Source organism: Passer montanus, unplaced genomic scaffold (assembly GCF_014805655.1).
Source record: "Passer montanus isolate IOZ18808 unplaced genomic scaffold, ASM1480565v1 scaffold550, whole genome shotgun sequence".
NCBI lineage: Eukaryota > Metazoa > Chordata > Aves > Passeriformes > Passeridae > Passer > Passer montanus.
This window is the reverse complement of record NW_024370486.1, coordinates 3,740-19,654: the sequence shown is the minus strand read 5'-3', so window position 1 is coordinate 19,654 and position 15,915 is coordinate 3,740. Positions and strand designations below refer to the sequence as shown.

General features: G+C 42.1%; 1 protein-coding gene across 5 annotated transcripts in view; it reads right to left on the bottom strand.

Annotated features, from left to right (window-relative positions):
• Positions 1-13,000: 13,000 nt before the first annotated feature.
• The window catches only part of LOC120510132 (protein C19orf12 homolog), a 4,326-nt gene continuing 1,411 nt past the window's right edge, over positions 13,001-15,915 (bottom strand). For all 5 annotated transcript variants that reach the window (XM_039725623.1, XM_039725625.1, XM_039725624.1 and 2 more), the window contains 2 exons: positions 14,789-14,965; positions 13,001-13,626 (listed from right to left, as the gene is read on the bottom strand). In XM_039725623.1, the coding sequence (XP_039581557.1) occupies positions 13,364-13,626; positions 14,789-14,965 (440 nt within the window). In that variant the 3' untranslated portion in view covers positions 13,001-13,363. The remainder of the gene's footprint in view (positions 13,627-14,788; positions 14,966-15,915) is intronic.

Below are 15,915 nucleotides of genomic sequence, written 5' to 3'. Positions count from 1 at the left end.
TTCCCCCAAACCCCTGTCCCTCAATTTTCCCCCCCCCCCTTTTTTTTTTATTTTAAATAAAAGCTTTGTCTACTATTTCTCTATAGGGCCCTTGCAGAAGAAATAGAAAACATGGTATAAAAGTACCCCTTGTGTAGGTTCCACTAGCTCTAGAATCCATCCCTTTACTCACCTCGATTCACTCCACAAACTTACGTATCCTGAAAATCTTTAAACTTATATTTCTTGAATATTGATAATATCAATTGCTATATAACTTTATAAGGTAACACACAAGAATAAGTTAAAAGTCATACACTAGGACATTTACAAAATCAACACCTATACAATTCCATCAAGAGCCATACAACTTAAAAAACATTAACAACTATACAGCTTCATTAACACCTCTGTAATTCCAAGTTAACAATCCTTTTTCAAATACACAGCCAACATTTATGGAACAGATTCACATCACTCTGAATACAGCCTTAATACTAGGTAAATTATAGCATCTCATCTAAACCTTTATCTGCAGACGACTGCATTTTTTATTCTGAAATGTACTTCTCTAATCTTCATAGCACATCAGGAAAACTCTCATCCATCCCTTGCTTTGATCTACACCCTTCCGTAATTCAGGTGTCTGCTGTTTCCCTGGACTCCATTTTTTAATAAACAAAGGCAGTGGATGTTTTCTCCCAAGCCATCTCCTTCCAAATAAGCCAAGTGCCCAGTCTTACTCTATTTCCAAATAAGCAGGGCGTGTAGCATCCGCTCCTCATATCCAGCACCCTTCTTCTTGGAGGTAGTGTCTCATAGGTTTTGCAGATTTTTAGGCTCTTAGGTCTGCCTATATTTCTTTCAGGCTCTCAGGCTTGGCTATAACTCTCTGCATTTTTAGCCTCTTGGTATGCTTTTAGGCTCTTTGTGGAATCCTCTGAGTCCTTCCCCATCGGGGAAATCCCCAGAGCATTGCCTTGGAGAGACATACCATAGAATTTTCCCCACTGGTGTGGACAGAAAGGACTCCCTCATGGACTCTCGCTTAACACTGATCCATCCCAGTTCATTTCCCCATGTGTCCCAGCTTCCCCTCATTTCTACTATCCCTATTCCCTCACTGGCTGTGGTACCCCGGGTCACTAACCACGTCTTCCATGGAGACCAATGCCCATTGCCCTTACCTTTGTACCACCCCTGTGCCACCCACACATAGGTTTGTGCACAGCACATGGCTTGGTTCTTTTTTATCACTGGTGTCCCTTCAGTGTGCCACAATAAACATCGCTGGAACTGATCCTACAAAAACGCCCTTCTGCCTCACTTCGCTGAGCTAGCTGTCGCGAGTGTGGTGTGTGGACTTGCTGCTTTGTCTGAATGCTTACCCAAGCAGATTTGCCACAGGAGATGCTTATTGGGAAATAAGATATAGGTAGAAGCAACCACTGTCTAAACCCACGTTGCTACAGCTCAGGATTCACCAGCTCTGCACTTCTTCAGACTCTCAGACTCTGATTCTTCTTCCACCTCCTGCTCTCTCTCGTCCTGCTCTGTTTTCCATCATTTTAAAGTCTCATAGAGACTTCACCTGCACTCCGGGTGTCCACATGTGTGGACTGTATGGTACAGTATCCCCCTGCTGCTCTCCAGGCTATGCTGGGCTCTGGCTCCAGCTGAATCCTGAACATCAGAGGCACGAGATCTCACAGTTGATTCTGCTGGGATACACAAAATAACACCATACAATGTCAAATGGCTTCAAGTGTCTGCCCCTTCTTCCTCAGCACAGCCTCTGATCCCCTTCACGTCACCTGCCTTACACCTGTGTGCCCTCTGTACCCTCTGAGATTGTCACTACACCTGGGCACTGCAGGTCTCATTGCCTTCAGTGCTGTTCACCTGCTCTGTGCAGCTGGAGCTCCTCAGGGATGGGGCTCAGCCACAGCCCCACTCCCATTTAATAGAAACTCTGTACCTACAATTTCCCCCACGCCTTTTTTTTCTTTGAAATACATGCTATGTCTACTATTTCTCTATAGGGCCCTTGCAAAAGAATAGCAGACATGGTATAAAAGTACCCCTTGTGTAGGTTTCACTAACTCTGGAATGCATCCCTTTACTCACCTTGATTCACTCCACAAACTTGCATATCCTTAAAGTCTTTAAACTTACATTTCTTGAATATTGATATTATCAATAGCTGTATGACTTTATAAGGTAACACACAAGAATAAGTTAAAGATCATACACTAGGACATTTACAAAATCAACAGCTATACAATTCCATCAAGAGTCATACAACTTAAAAAACATTAACAACTATACAGCTTCATTAACACCTCTGTAATTCCAAGTTACAATCCTTTTTCCATGCACAGCCAACATTTATGGAACAGACTCACATCACTCTGAACACGGCCTTAATACTAGGTAAATTATAGCATCTCATCTAAACCTTTATCTGCAGAAGACTATATTATTGATTCTCAAATGAACTCCTCTAATCTCCATGGCATATGTCCCAGATTGCAAGGCAAGATGTATTCTATTTGCCATCTGTATCCCTGTTGTGTTCTGTTAAGTGGGAAGTTTTCCTTATCTCTTCCACAACTGTTGGGAAGGATGAAAGTTTGACAAGAAAGTCTAACAGACATACATGCTTGGCAGAAAGATTTTTGAATGTAGAATGTGAAGAAGGAATAGAAATGACATCAAGTTTTGATACAGAAGAAAAGAATTTCTGAGCCTGTCTTACTGGATAACCAAGGAGGCAAATTGCATGTTAGTTAGAAGGGGGGTTTTATGACTTAGAGCAAAGGATAAACACACCTCAAGCAAGAAGATGTTTTTACCAAGCAGAAAGATAGTACAAGCAAACAAGTTGGCAGATATTGCAAGTAGAAAAAAAGGTCTCAGAATTTTCCACTGCAAGAAAACTGAAAAACAACTTCTAGCTTAAACTGTAATGTACTAACTTTTAGTGATTGGAGAATCATAACATGAATATGGTAATTATAGTAGTTATGGTAGGCTATAGATAAAAGTTAAGGTATAGATTGGTTCTACTGTATTAAGAGGCTCAGTAAAGAAAAGTATATAATGCATTTGTAACCTAAGTTAAGGGTCTCCAAGCCTGTCTGCAGCTGACAGTTGTAGGCACAGGCTCTGTCGCCCATGACCCTGGACTGCTGTAACATCTTGGGTGTAATAAACTGCATTTGGAAGAGCCTCCTGGAGTCCTACATCTCTTACACACAACCAATCCTCCCTCCGGGGGGGATGTCTGCTGATAACAAGCTACTGAATGCCACTGCATGATTGATAAGGACTATAGCAGCCCATTGTGAGATGCTCCGCCCAGAGGGAGGAGCCAAGCATTCCTAACGGAATATAATCTGAAGTTCTGGGGACAGCAAGACAGGCTTTTTCCACTGGATTCCTAGAGAAAGCAGCTGCCTCTTCCACTGGATCCTCAGAGGAAGACTACAGCCTTTCTACAGGATCGCTGCTCCAACAGAACACCTGACACTCCAGGAGGACTGCAGCCACAATTACAACTGGACTGCCACCAACACCCTGACCAAAAGGGTGTCAGGTTGTGTTCTGACTCTGTCAGTGTTGTTTTCATTTACTGCATTGTTTATTTTATTTTTAGTTTCTTCCCTATTAAAGAACTGTTATCACCGCTCCCATATCTTTGCCTGAGAGCCCCCTTAATTTCAAATTTATAACAATTTGGAGGGAGGGTGTTTATATTTTCCATTTCAGGGGAGGCTCCTGCCTCCTTTAGCAGACACCTGTCTTTCCAAACCAAGATAGCAAATCTAGAATAATCACATCCATGCATTGCTGTGATCTACACCCTTCCGTAGTTCAGGTGTCTGCTATTTCCCTGAACTCCCATATTTTAATTAAAAAAGGCAGAGTGGATGTTTCCTCCCAAGCCATCTCCTTCCAAATAAGCAAAGTGCCCTGCCTCACTCTATTTTTTCGTACCAAATAAGCAAAGTGTGTAACATTCGCTCCTCATACCCAGCACCCTTCTTCTTGGAGGTACTGTCTCATAAGTTGTCCAGACTTTTAGGCCTTCAGGTCTGCCTACTTTTCTTTCAGGTTCTCAGGTTGGCTTACCTATAACTCCTCTGGATTTTTAGGCTCTTTTTGCCTGATTTGCTTTTAGGCTCTTGGCCTGCCTGCTCAGTTCTTCAGGCTCTGATTGTCCTTCCACCTCCTGCTCTCTCTTGTCCTGCTCTCTTTTCCATTCTATTCAAGTCTCACAGAGCAATCTCCAGGTGGTAGCCAAATCGGCAGCCACCTTGCCCCCTTTAGTACCACGTCTCATAGTCTTTTCCATGCTCTAACACTAAAAGCAGTACTTGCATCACTCTCAGAATCTGGTGACTGTGCCCAGAGTACAACACTACAAAGGATGTAGTCAGTAGTCTCAATGCCTTTTCTTTTAAACTCTGTACCTACAATTTCCCCCACGCCTTTTTTTTCTTTGAAATACATGCTATGTCTACTATTTCTCTATAGGGCCCTTGCAAAAGAATAGCAGACATGGTATAAAAGTACCCCTTGTGTAGGTTTCACTAACTCTGGAATGCATCCCTTTACTCACCTTGATTCACTCCGCAAACTTGCATATCCTTAAAGTCTTTAAACTTACATTTCTTGAATATTGATATTATCAATAGCTGTATGACTTTATAAGGTAACACACAAGAATAAGTTAAAGATCATACACTAGGACATTTACAAAATCAACAGCTATACAATTCCATCAAGAGTCATACAACTTAAAAAACATTAACAACTATACAGCTTCATTAACACCTCTGTAATTCCAAGTTACAATCCTTTTTCCATGCACAGCCAACATTTATGGAACAGACTCACATCACTCTGAACACGGCCTTAATACTAGGTAAATTATAGCATCTCATCTAAACCTTTATCTGCAGAAGACTATATTATTGATTCTCAAATGAACTCCTCTAATCTCCATGGCATATGTCCCAGATTGCAAGGCAAGATGTATTCTATTTGCCATCTGTATCCCTGTTGTGTTCTGTTAAGTGGGAAGTTTTCCTTATCTCTTCCACAACTGTTGGGAAGGATGAAAGTTTGACAAGAAAGTCTAACAGACATACATGCTTGGCAGAAAGATTTTTGAATGTAGAATGTGAAGAAGGAATAGAAATGACATCAAGTTTTGATACAGAAGAAAAGAATTTCTGAGCCTGTCTTACTGGATAACCAAGGAGGCAAATTGCATGTTAGTTAGAAGGGGGGTTTTATGACTTAGAGCAAAGGATAAACACACCTCAAGCAAGAAGATGTTTTTACCAAGCAGAAAGATAGTACAAGCAAACAAGTTGGCAGATATTGCAAGTAGAAAAAAAGGTCTCAGAATTTTCCACTGCAAGAAAACTGAAAAACAACTTCTAGCTTAAACTGTAATGTACTAACATTTAGTGATTAGAGAATCATAACATGAATATGGTAATTATAGTAGTTATGATAGGCTATAGATAAAAGTTAAGGTATAGATTGCTTCTACTGTATTAAGAGGCTCAGTAAAGAAAAGTATATAATGCATTTGTAACCTAAGTTAAGGGTCTCCAGGCCTGTCTGCAGCTGACAGTTGTAGGCACAGGCTCTGTCGCCCATGACCCTGGACTGCTGTAACATCTTGGGTGCAATAAACTGCATTTGGAAGAGCCTCCTGGAGTCCTACATCTCTTACACACAACCAATCCTCCCTCCGGGGGGGATGTCTGCTGATAACAAGCTACTGAATGCCACTGCATGATTGATAAGGACTATAGCAGCCCATTGTGAGATGCTCCGCCCAGAGGGAGGAGCCAAGCATTCCTAACGGAATATAATCTGAAGTTCTGGGGACAGCAAGACAGGCTTTTTCCACTGGATTCCTAGAGAAAGCAGCTGCCTCTTCCACTGGATCCTCAGAGGAAGACTACAGCCTTTCTACAGGATCGCTGCTCCAACAGAACACCTGACACTTCAGGAGGACTGCAGCCACAATTACAACTGGACTGCCACCAACACCCTGACCAAAAGGGTGTCAGGTTGTGTTCTGACTCTGTCAGTGTTGTTTTCATTTACTGCATTGTTTATTTTATTTTTAGTTTCTTCCCTATTAAAGAACTGTTATCACCGCTCCCATATCTTTGCCTGAGAGCCCCCTTAATTTCAAATTTATAACAATTTGGAGGGAGGGTGTTTATATTTTCCATTTCAGGGGAGGCTCCTGCCTCCTTTAGCAGACACCTGTCTTTCCAAACCAAGATAGCAAATCTAGAATAATCACATCCATGCATTGCTGTGATCTACACCCTTCCGTAGTTCAGGTGTCTGCTATTTCCCTGAACTCCCATATTTTAATTAAAAAAGGCAGAGTGGATGTTTCCTCCCAAGCCATCTCCTTCCAAATAAGCAAAGTGCCCTGCCTCACTCTATTTTTTCGTACCAAATAAGCAAAGTGTGTAACATTCGCTCCTCATACCCAGCACCCTTCTTCTTGGAGGTACTGTCTCATAAGTTGTCCAGACTTTTAGGCCTTCAGGTCTGCCTACTTTTCTTTCAGGTTCTCAGGTTGGCTTACCTATAACTCCTCTGGATTTTTAGGCTCTTTTTGCCTGATTTGCTTTTAGGCTCTTGGCCTGCCTGCTCAGTTCTTCAGGCTCTGATTGTCCTTCCACCTCCTGCTCTCTCTTGTCCTGCTCTCTTTTCCATTCTATTCAAGTCTCACAGAGCAATCTCCAGGTGGTAGCCAAATCGGCAGCCACCTTGCCCCCTTTAGTACCACGTCTCATAGTCTTTTCCATGCTCTAACACTAAAAGCAGTACTTGCATCACTCTCAGAATCTGGTGACTGTGCCCAGAGTACAACACTACAAAGGATGTAGTCAGTAGTCTCAATGCCTTTTCTTTTCAACAAAGCATTCCATGTACATAAACCAATCTGTTCTTCCCTTGGTACCTTAATCCCCATCATGCCCCCAGTGGCTCACCTGCACTCTGGGTGCCAGGAGAGGTCAGGTCCCAAGCAGGCAGCTCAAATACATAGCAAACATTTATGGAACAGACTCACATCACTCTGAACACAGACTTTACACTAGGTAAATTACAGAACATCACATATACCTTTATCTGCAGAAGATTATATTATTGATTCTCAAATGAACTTTTCTAATCTCCATGGCATATCAATGAGGAATATTCTCATGAATCCCTTGCTTTGATCTATCTCCTTCCGTAGCTCAGGTGACTGCTGTTAGTCTGGACTCCAATATTTTAATAAACAAAGGCAGAGTGGATGTTTGCTCCCAAGCCATCTCCTTCCAAATAAGCAAAGTGCCCAGCCTCACTCTACTTCTTTCCTACCAATGAAAAAGAGTGTGTAACATCCATTCCTCATACCCAGCACCCTTCTTCTTGGGAGTACTCTCTCGTAAGTTGTCCAGACTTTCAGGCTCTTAGATCTTCCTGCTTTTCTTTCAGGCTTTCAGATCTGGTTAGCTATAGATCTGCATTTCTAGGCTCTTAGGCTCTTGGTTTGCCTCGTTTACTTTTAGGCTCTTGGCCTGCCTGCTCAGTTCCTCAGGCTCTCAGGCTCTGATTGTCCTTCCACCTCCTGCTCTCTCTTGTCCTGCTCTCTTTTCCATTCTATTCAAGTCTCACAGAGCAATCTCCAGGTGGTAGCCAAATCGGCAGCCACCTTGCCCCCTTTAGTACCACGTCTCATAGTCTTTTCCATGCTCTAACACTAAAAGCAGTACTTGCATCACTCTCAGAATCTGGTGACTGTGCCCAGAGTACAACACTACAAAGGATGTAGTCAGTAGTCTCAATGCCTTTTCTTTTCCACAAAGCATTCCATGTAGATAAACCAATTAGTATCTGTTCTTCACTTGATAAGTTATTCCCCATTATGTCCCCAGTGGCTCACCTGTACTCAGGGTGTCCAAATCGGTCTCGCCCGTGCTGTTCAGCATCTCTTGGCTTTTCAGAAGGCGACACAGCTCTTCATCCCCACCCAAATCACACACGTCAGAAAGGCTATAATCTGCAGCCTTCAAGTCTGCTGTGATACACAAAATAACACCATACACTCAAGAAGGCTTCAATCCTTTGCCATTCTTCAGCACAAGCTCTGATCCCCTCCACCTGACCTGCCTTACACCTGTGTGCCCTCTGTACCCTCTGTGATTGTCACTACACCTGGGCACTCCAGGTCTCATTGCCTTCAGTGCTGTTCACCTGCTCTGTGCAGCTGGAGCTCCTCAGGGATGGGGCTCAGCCACAGCCCCACTCCCAATCACCACAAACTCTGTATCTACAATTTCACACCCCCCCCTTATTTTTTTTTATTTTAAATAAAAGCAAAATAACACCATACAATGTCAGAAGGCTTCAACTGTCTGCCCCTTCTGCTTCCTCAGCACAGCCTCTGATCCCCTTCACTTCACCTGCCTTACACCTGTGTGCCCTCTGTACCCTCTGTGATTGTCACTACACCTGGGCACTCCAGGTCTCATTGCCTTCAGTGCTGTTCACCTGCTCTGTGCAGCTGGAGCTCATCAGGGATGGGGCTCAGCCACAGCCCCACTCCCAATTATCACAAACTCTGTACTCACAGTTCCTCCCCTTTTTTCCTTTTAAATAAAGACTTTGTCTGCTATTTCTTTACAGGGCCCTTTCAGGAGAAACAGAAAACATGGTATAAAATTATCCCTTGTGTAGGTTCCATTAACTCTGGAATGTGACTGTGTACCGACCTTGATTCTCATCCCAAATCATTTAAATCTTTACACTTGCGTTCGTAGAATATTGACAATATCAATAACTGTATATCTTTATAAGGCAACACACAAGAATAGCTAAGCTAAAGGTAATACACTAAGACATTAACAAAATTAACAGCTATACAATTCATCAACAGCCATACACCTCAAACAACAATAAGAACTATACAGCTTCATTAACACCTCTGTAATTCCAAGTTAACAATCCTTTTTCAAATACACAACAAACATTTATGGAACAGATTCACATCACTCAGAACACATCCTTAATACTAGGTCCATTATAGCATCTCATCCAAACCTTTATCTGCAGAAGACTATATTATTGATTCTCAAATGAACTTCTCTAATCTCCATAGCATATCAGGAAAACTCTTGTCAATCCCCTGCTTTGATCTACATCCTTCTGTAGTTGAGGTCTCTGCTGTTTCCCTAAACTCCCATATTTTTATATAGAAAGACAGTGTGTATCTTAGCTCCCAAGCCACCTCCTTCCAAAGAAGCAGGCTGCATAGCCTCACTCTATTTTGTTTGTACCAAATAAGCAGAGCCTGTAGCATCCATTCTTCATAACCAGCACCCTTCTTCTTGGGGATAATGTCTCATAAGTTGTCCAGACTTTTATGCTCTCAGGTCTGCTTACCTATAACCCCTCTGGATTTTTAGGCTCCTACAGTCTTCATTTGCCTGGTGTGCTTTTAGGCTCTTAGGCTGCCTGCTCAGTTCTTCAGGATCTCAGGCTCTGATTGTCCTTCCACTTCCTGCTCTCTCTTGTCCTGCTCTCTTTTCCATTCTTTTCAAGTCTCACAGAGCAATTTCCAGGTGGTAGCCAAATCTAAGCCACCTTGTCCCCTTTTGGTACCATGTCTCACAGTCTCTCCCTAATTTCTTTCCAGACTACAACACTAAAAGCAGTATTTGCATCACTTTCAAAATCTGGTGACTGTGCCAAGTGTAAAATAATACAAAGGGCGTATTCAGTACTCTCAATGCCTTTTCTTTCCAACAAAGCTTTCCATGTAGATAAAACAAGCTGTCCTTCACTTGATAAGTTATTCCCCATTATGTCCCCAGGGGCTCACCTGTACTCCTGTGTCGAGAATAGTTCCGGTCCGGAGCAGGCCGTCGGTACCTGTAGGTCTCATAGTCATGCTGGGCTCTGTCTGTGTCTGAACGTTCCTGTACAGCTACATTGGCAGCAGTGTCACAGTCAGCATACATTCCTTTTGACACAGCCATGCTACACAAAATAACACCATACAACTCGAGAAGGCTTCAAGTGTCTACCGCTTCTTTTCCCTCAACAAAACCTCTTCAGTGCGTTCACCTGCTCTGTGCAGCTGGAGCTCCTCAGGGATGGGGCTCAGCCTCAGCCCCACTCCCAACTACCACACACTGTAGCTAACACACTGTGCCAAGGTGACCAGCTACCCTTGGTTTCTCTGGATAAATAAAACACTCCTTAATAACTCACTTCAAAGTGCAGTTGACTTAAAGCTAAAGAATAGCCAGGCTACAAGGAAAGTGGTAGCAACACTGCTGGCTGGTGTTGTGTGAGTTACTGGCAAGCAAATTTGTAACTAGGTGACAAGCTACCCTTGGTTTCTCTGGATAAATAAAACACTCCTTAATAACTCACTTCAAAGTGCAGTTGACTTAAAGCTAAAGAATAGCCAGGCTACAAGGAAAGTGGTAGCAACACTGCTGGCTGGTGTTGTGTGAGTTACTGGCAAGCAAATTTGTAACTCATTAATCAGCCTCAAGATAAAGCAGAAACTTATTGGCACAACCAAAACTGAAAGTAGTTTTTCCATACTAAATTACATATATTTTCACTCTCCCCTCAACTCGCCCAAAGGAAACTTCCACTCACAAAATTAACGTTTATTTGGGCTTTTTTGGCTTGACTGAACAAGCTTCTTGGCATAGCAGTGTGGGTCCTGCTTAATTCTGGATGTGAGCAACACATTAAAAAAATCTCAAAGACTTCAGAAGGAGCACTCATTTCCTCTAAACTCTGACAACTATTTCTATGATCTCTTCTCATATTCACAATAATTTAAATCCTGCAGAAAACATTAATGAACACAGTACCTGAGGCACAGTACATACAAGAGTTGTTTTTTGTTGTTTTTTTTTTAACATACAGAGCACTAGTGGGAGCCACTGAAATATAAACAATATCCTAACATGGAAACTAATGTCAGATTCCTACATTTGGTACATAGAAATAGGAACCCAAGAGTTCCAGAACATGAAGTTGCTGAGAAATCAAGCTCTGTTGTGCAATGGTTTTGTTCTACTGCACTTTGATGGCTGCTCTCCTTGTGTCTTTGTGGTCTCCCCAATACTCATCCCAAGTCTTAGATTCTGTACTTCACTTGATGCTCCCTCGCTCACTTTCTCCCCACGGGCAGGGAACAAAGTGAGCAATGCTCCTGCTCTCCCTCTCCAAAGAGATCATGTTCCAACATCTCAACCTTGAGCCTACAGCCAGCAGGTTTCCTTCAGAAGAAAAATGCCACTGAAAGAATTAAAACAACAACATCATCCCCAACTCACTGAAAGTCCTGCAAACACAAACAGCAGCAGAGGGTTCCCAGGTGACTCAATGGTGTGGGCCTCATTTCAGCTGCTCCCAGGGTAACATTCCCATCTCATCAGCCTCCTTCCCCTTCACCAAATGATGACTTCAGACAAGCAAAAGCCCTTCTAGCCCTGCACTCACTATCCCACTCAGAGAACAATGAGCCTCTTCCCCAATGCCCACACAGGAGACATTCCCAGCAGCCCCCAGCCTGCCCCACCACTGAGCTGTCCTCACTGCTCCTTACAGCTTCTCATGGAGGGAACTGAGGGAACATCTCTGCCACGAGCACAGCACAAATCCCACCCACACAGCACATTCCAAACCCACTGAGAAGGTACACACATAAATCTTCTTACCTGTCTTTCTCTTTGTGGATGCCATATGGTGATGAACAAGAATGGGAGGTGACAATTTCTTCTGTCTCAACTCTCCAGTAACAGCTCTCTATGAACTGCAACCTTTTATAAGAAATATGAGAACAGCACTGGAGAAAATCCAAACACAAGGTACTCACACACTGAGACAGACTAAAGAACACAACTTCACAAACAACAGAGTGCAAACATCACCTGATTGATTGAACAGGCCAGAAATCCATCAATAATTTCAATAACAGCTGGTGGACAGACAGGGACTCAAGATCCTGAGCCCATCTGCAAAGGAGCACTATCTCATTTCTGGTCCCCACACATCCTGTAAGCACCAGCAGCATCTGGCTCCTAAACCATCACTTTCTGAAAATCCTTCCTTTACAGCCTGGTCTTCTGCTGTAGAGGTACTGAGCACAGCACACTGTGGTAATATCTTCAAAATCTGAGCTAAGCCTCAAAATTAAAAATATTTTCCCTGACTCATTGCAAAAACATTAAAACTCATCTCATTAAACACAAATTGCCATACTGGCAGCTCGGTATCCTGCAAAAGATTTTATAAGTTACCTTTTGACCACTGCAACCAAGAGGAAACCTAGCTGCAAAATGTAACTGGAGAGAAGAAATCCCTATTGTTCAAGGAAAAAACACAGAAAATAGTAAATGCTTTCACTTTTGATTCTTGGAAATCCACCTCTTTCAGGAATTGCTGGAGTTTACTGGAAATGTCAATGAGATCTCAGGTTTGACCAGAAAAAAAATGGGTTTATAACAGACAGTCTACAGAATGAAATTCTTCAGTACATTGCTGTTGGCCTGAACAATTCCCATGTGTGCTCAGCATCACACACAGCTCTGGGAAAAAGACAGAGCTTCACTCTGCCACAGCGAGCAGATTATAATTGACTAATGAGTCAGGTATCTTCTCATTGTCCTAATTTTTACCTCAAATCAGTCAATTATTTTCACATATCAGTTCCTCTCTCTGTTTTCTTACATGTTTAAAGGCAGGAGGCTGTCTGTACCAATAAAAAAGCGCTTCAGAGCCTCACACTCTGCTCCTAGAGTTTCAGATTATCTCATTCCATAAGGCTCAAGATCCAAGTAATGAACAAATACAACTCCACAAATAACAGTGTGCAAGACAATATCAACTGATTGATTAGACAGGCCAGAAGTCCATCAAGTGTTTCAATAACAGCTGGTGAAGAGATGGGGACACAAATCAAGTCTCTGAAATAAAACAAAAGGACTTTGTAAATTTTCACAAGTGACACATTAGCCTAAGAGCAGCATGATTCCCTTCAGCAATTTGAACTGGTCCTAGTGCAGAGCAATCCAAAACTTCATAGCCGGTCAGTGTCAGGATAATGCAGTAACCTAATACTATGATTACAAATCCACATGAATCAAAAATGGTAACAACAATGATAAAAATTTAAAAATCCCCAAACACCAAAACCGAACACCCCAAAATTACTTAGATCAGCATATATTTATAATTAGTACAGATAACTAGGAATTGTTGCATTGAAGATTCAAGATGCGAGTAAAAGGCTGTTCAGTATAAAAACCGGCTCTGGAGGGGATCATTTTCCATATTTTACTTGTGCTTTGAACTCATTGGTAAGGAAAGTGGTCAGCACTCCTAATACTTTATCTCTGATAAAAGAATTTGCCATTACAAATTTAATCAGCTCAGCAGCATCAGTCCAGTCAAAGTTCTTGACAACAGCCATGGCTTCAGCACAGAGTTTCTGCTTCTCAGCAGGAGACAATTCCATTAAAACCTGAGGAACTGGCTTGAAATCTTCAGAAGTCATCCATCCAAGCAATCCACCCACTGCTCCTCCTAGGAAACAAAAAGAATCATTAGTCTTTAGCAGTTAATGTTAAAGCCTGGAATTCCATCCAGCCTTCACCAACAAAGCTCCCACCATGATCAGAAATCAAGACAGAGTTGTCTATGTCTCTGCTTTAACTAGATTCATACACAGTATTCAAAGCATCAAAAAGGCCTGTCCTAAACTTATCTGGCTTATTGACCTCTCCAATTTTAAAATTTAAATGAGAGGGTTATGATTTAGTGACACTGTAATTGAGCCGTGGCTCAAAGTTTGTTACACAGGACTTATTACTAGTAGTATATATACTTATCATTGTATACTTTCAGTATAAAATAATAGGAATACTTGTTCCAGTGCCTTCCTCAGTGGTGGAAGAACACCAAGCTTGACTGGGAGATACTATGAAAGCTTAGACAAACACTTAAAAGAGAAAATACACGCATGAATAATTTCAGTATTTCTCTTCATGTCACACAAGAATGAGGCCTCTTACATTACCTTACAAATTCCTTACAAAAGCTTGATTTCCCTTCTTTGTTCCTGATAGCTTCAGTCATACATGTGTCAACATACTATTCTGGCTATTAACTAAGTTTTGAACCTGCACTAGGACTAAATACACAGCTTCACTTTGCACTTTCTCTTATCACTCCTCACAAATTATTTCTTAGTTTTTGTAACTCACCCTGCTGGAGGCACACTGCAATTCACTCCAGCATCAGTAAGCCTGTGCAATTCCTGCAACTGCTCACAGGACATTGAACATTCCTGGGCCAGGGCCCACATGTCTTCAGCAACAAGGCAGCTTTCAAACTATTCAACTCTTAATTCCATTCTTACAGAGGAGAAACAATTCTGTACTATTAGACTTTGGCTTTTCTGTAACTGTCCTTAACAAGAAGAAAAGCAAGTGACAGGGAATAATGAATCCCAGTGGGAAAACCCCCAAGTTCATCAGGACATGGATATCAGGAACCTTTAATATATAGAAATAAGCATCATTTTTAGTGAGAAATGATCCTGCCCCATGCTAAGGCTTATTCCCCCTCCCCCTCATGGCAGCAGGAAATCTCAACCCTGAATGCCCCTTTCCTTCAACCCACACCAGCTCATTTCTTCCCTCAGGGATTTAACCACTCTCCTGTTCCTAAAGCCAAGCACACTTACCTACAGCCAACCCAACTGGGCCAAGCAGTGCCGCACCAACAACCATAGATGCACCAGTGACCGCAGCTCCCCGCTTAGAATGTTTGAAAGCCGCGTAGATTTTCTTCACCGTGGCAATGTGGATGAGAAGCTCCATAACATCATTAAGACGGGCTGTGTCCTCTGCCTCTAAACATCCTGCAAAAGATGTTTTATGTTATCTTCTGACCACTGCCACCAAGACTAACCCTAGCTGCTAAATTAATTTTTGTAGGAAAAAACCCTAGTGTAACTAGTAACTGCTTTCTCTTTTGACTATCAGAAAACCACCCCATGCAGTAAGTGCGGAAGGTTACTGAAAATGCCAATTTGCAATGAGATTTCTGCTCACGGGTTAAGCCAGAAAAAGAATGGGTTTATAACAAATTCAGAGATTCTACAGGATCTAACTTTCTCTACACTGTTAGAAGTATTTCCAGGATCTCATCATATCCACTATAATTTATGTCCTGCAGAGAGCATTAATGAACACAGTACCTGAGGCAGAGCACATACAAGTTGGTTTTTTTTTTTAAACTGTACATACAGAGTACAAGTGGGAGCCACTGAAACATAAACCTTTATGTTTAGAACATGTAAAGAATTACCAGATTCCTACAATTGGCACATGGAATTAGGAATTTCTTGAAAAACTCAATTATGTTCCAATTAAGAATCAAGATGATCAATCAGGCAATTTTCAATTATCAGGTATTTATTTATCACACACCACAGGCCATTAAAGGGTATTTTGACAATGCACTAACAAGTTGCAACAGAGACATCACAAAAGCATTTAACCACTTTTAGGACAAGCAGCCCCTACCAAGAAAACAAATAACTGTCAGCAGCTGGCCAGCTAGCTCAGGAAATCAAAGAAAAGGTTTATAAAGCTCTGCAGCTGCAAACCTCTAACACCTCACACAGTGGTGGGGTCTGTGAGAAGCCAAGTGCAACAACGTGGAGGTCAAAGTTACATCTGACATCACCCTACTGATCAGAATCACAAACAAGCAGAAGGTGAAGACAGGCATGTTGCAGAATGCCACTGGTGCTACAAAGGAGCAAGGATCCTACCCCAGGACAGCACAGAAGGAGCTGTCAACTTT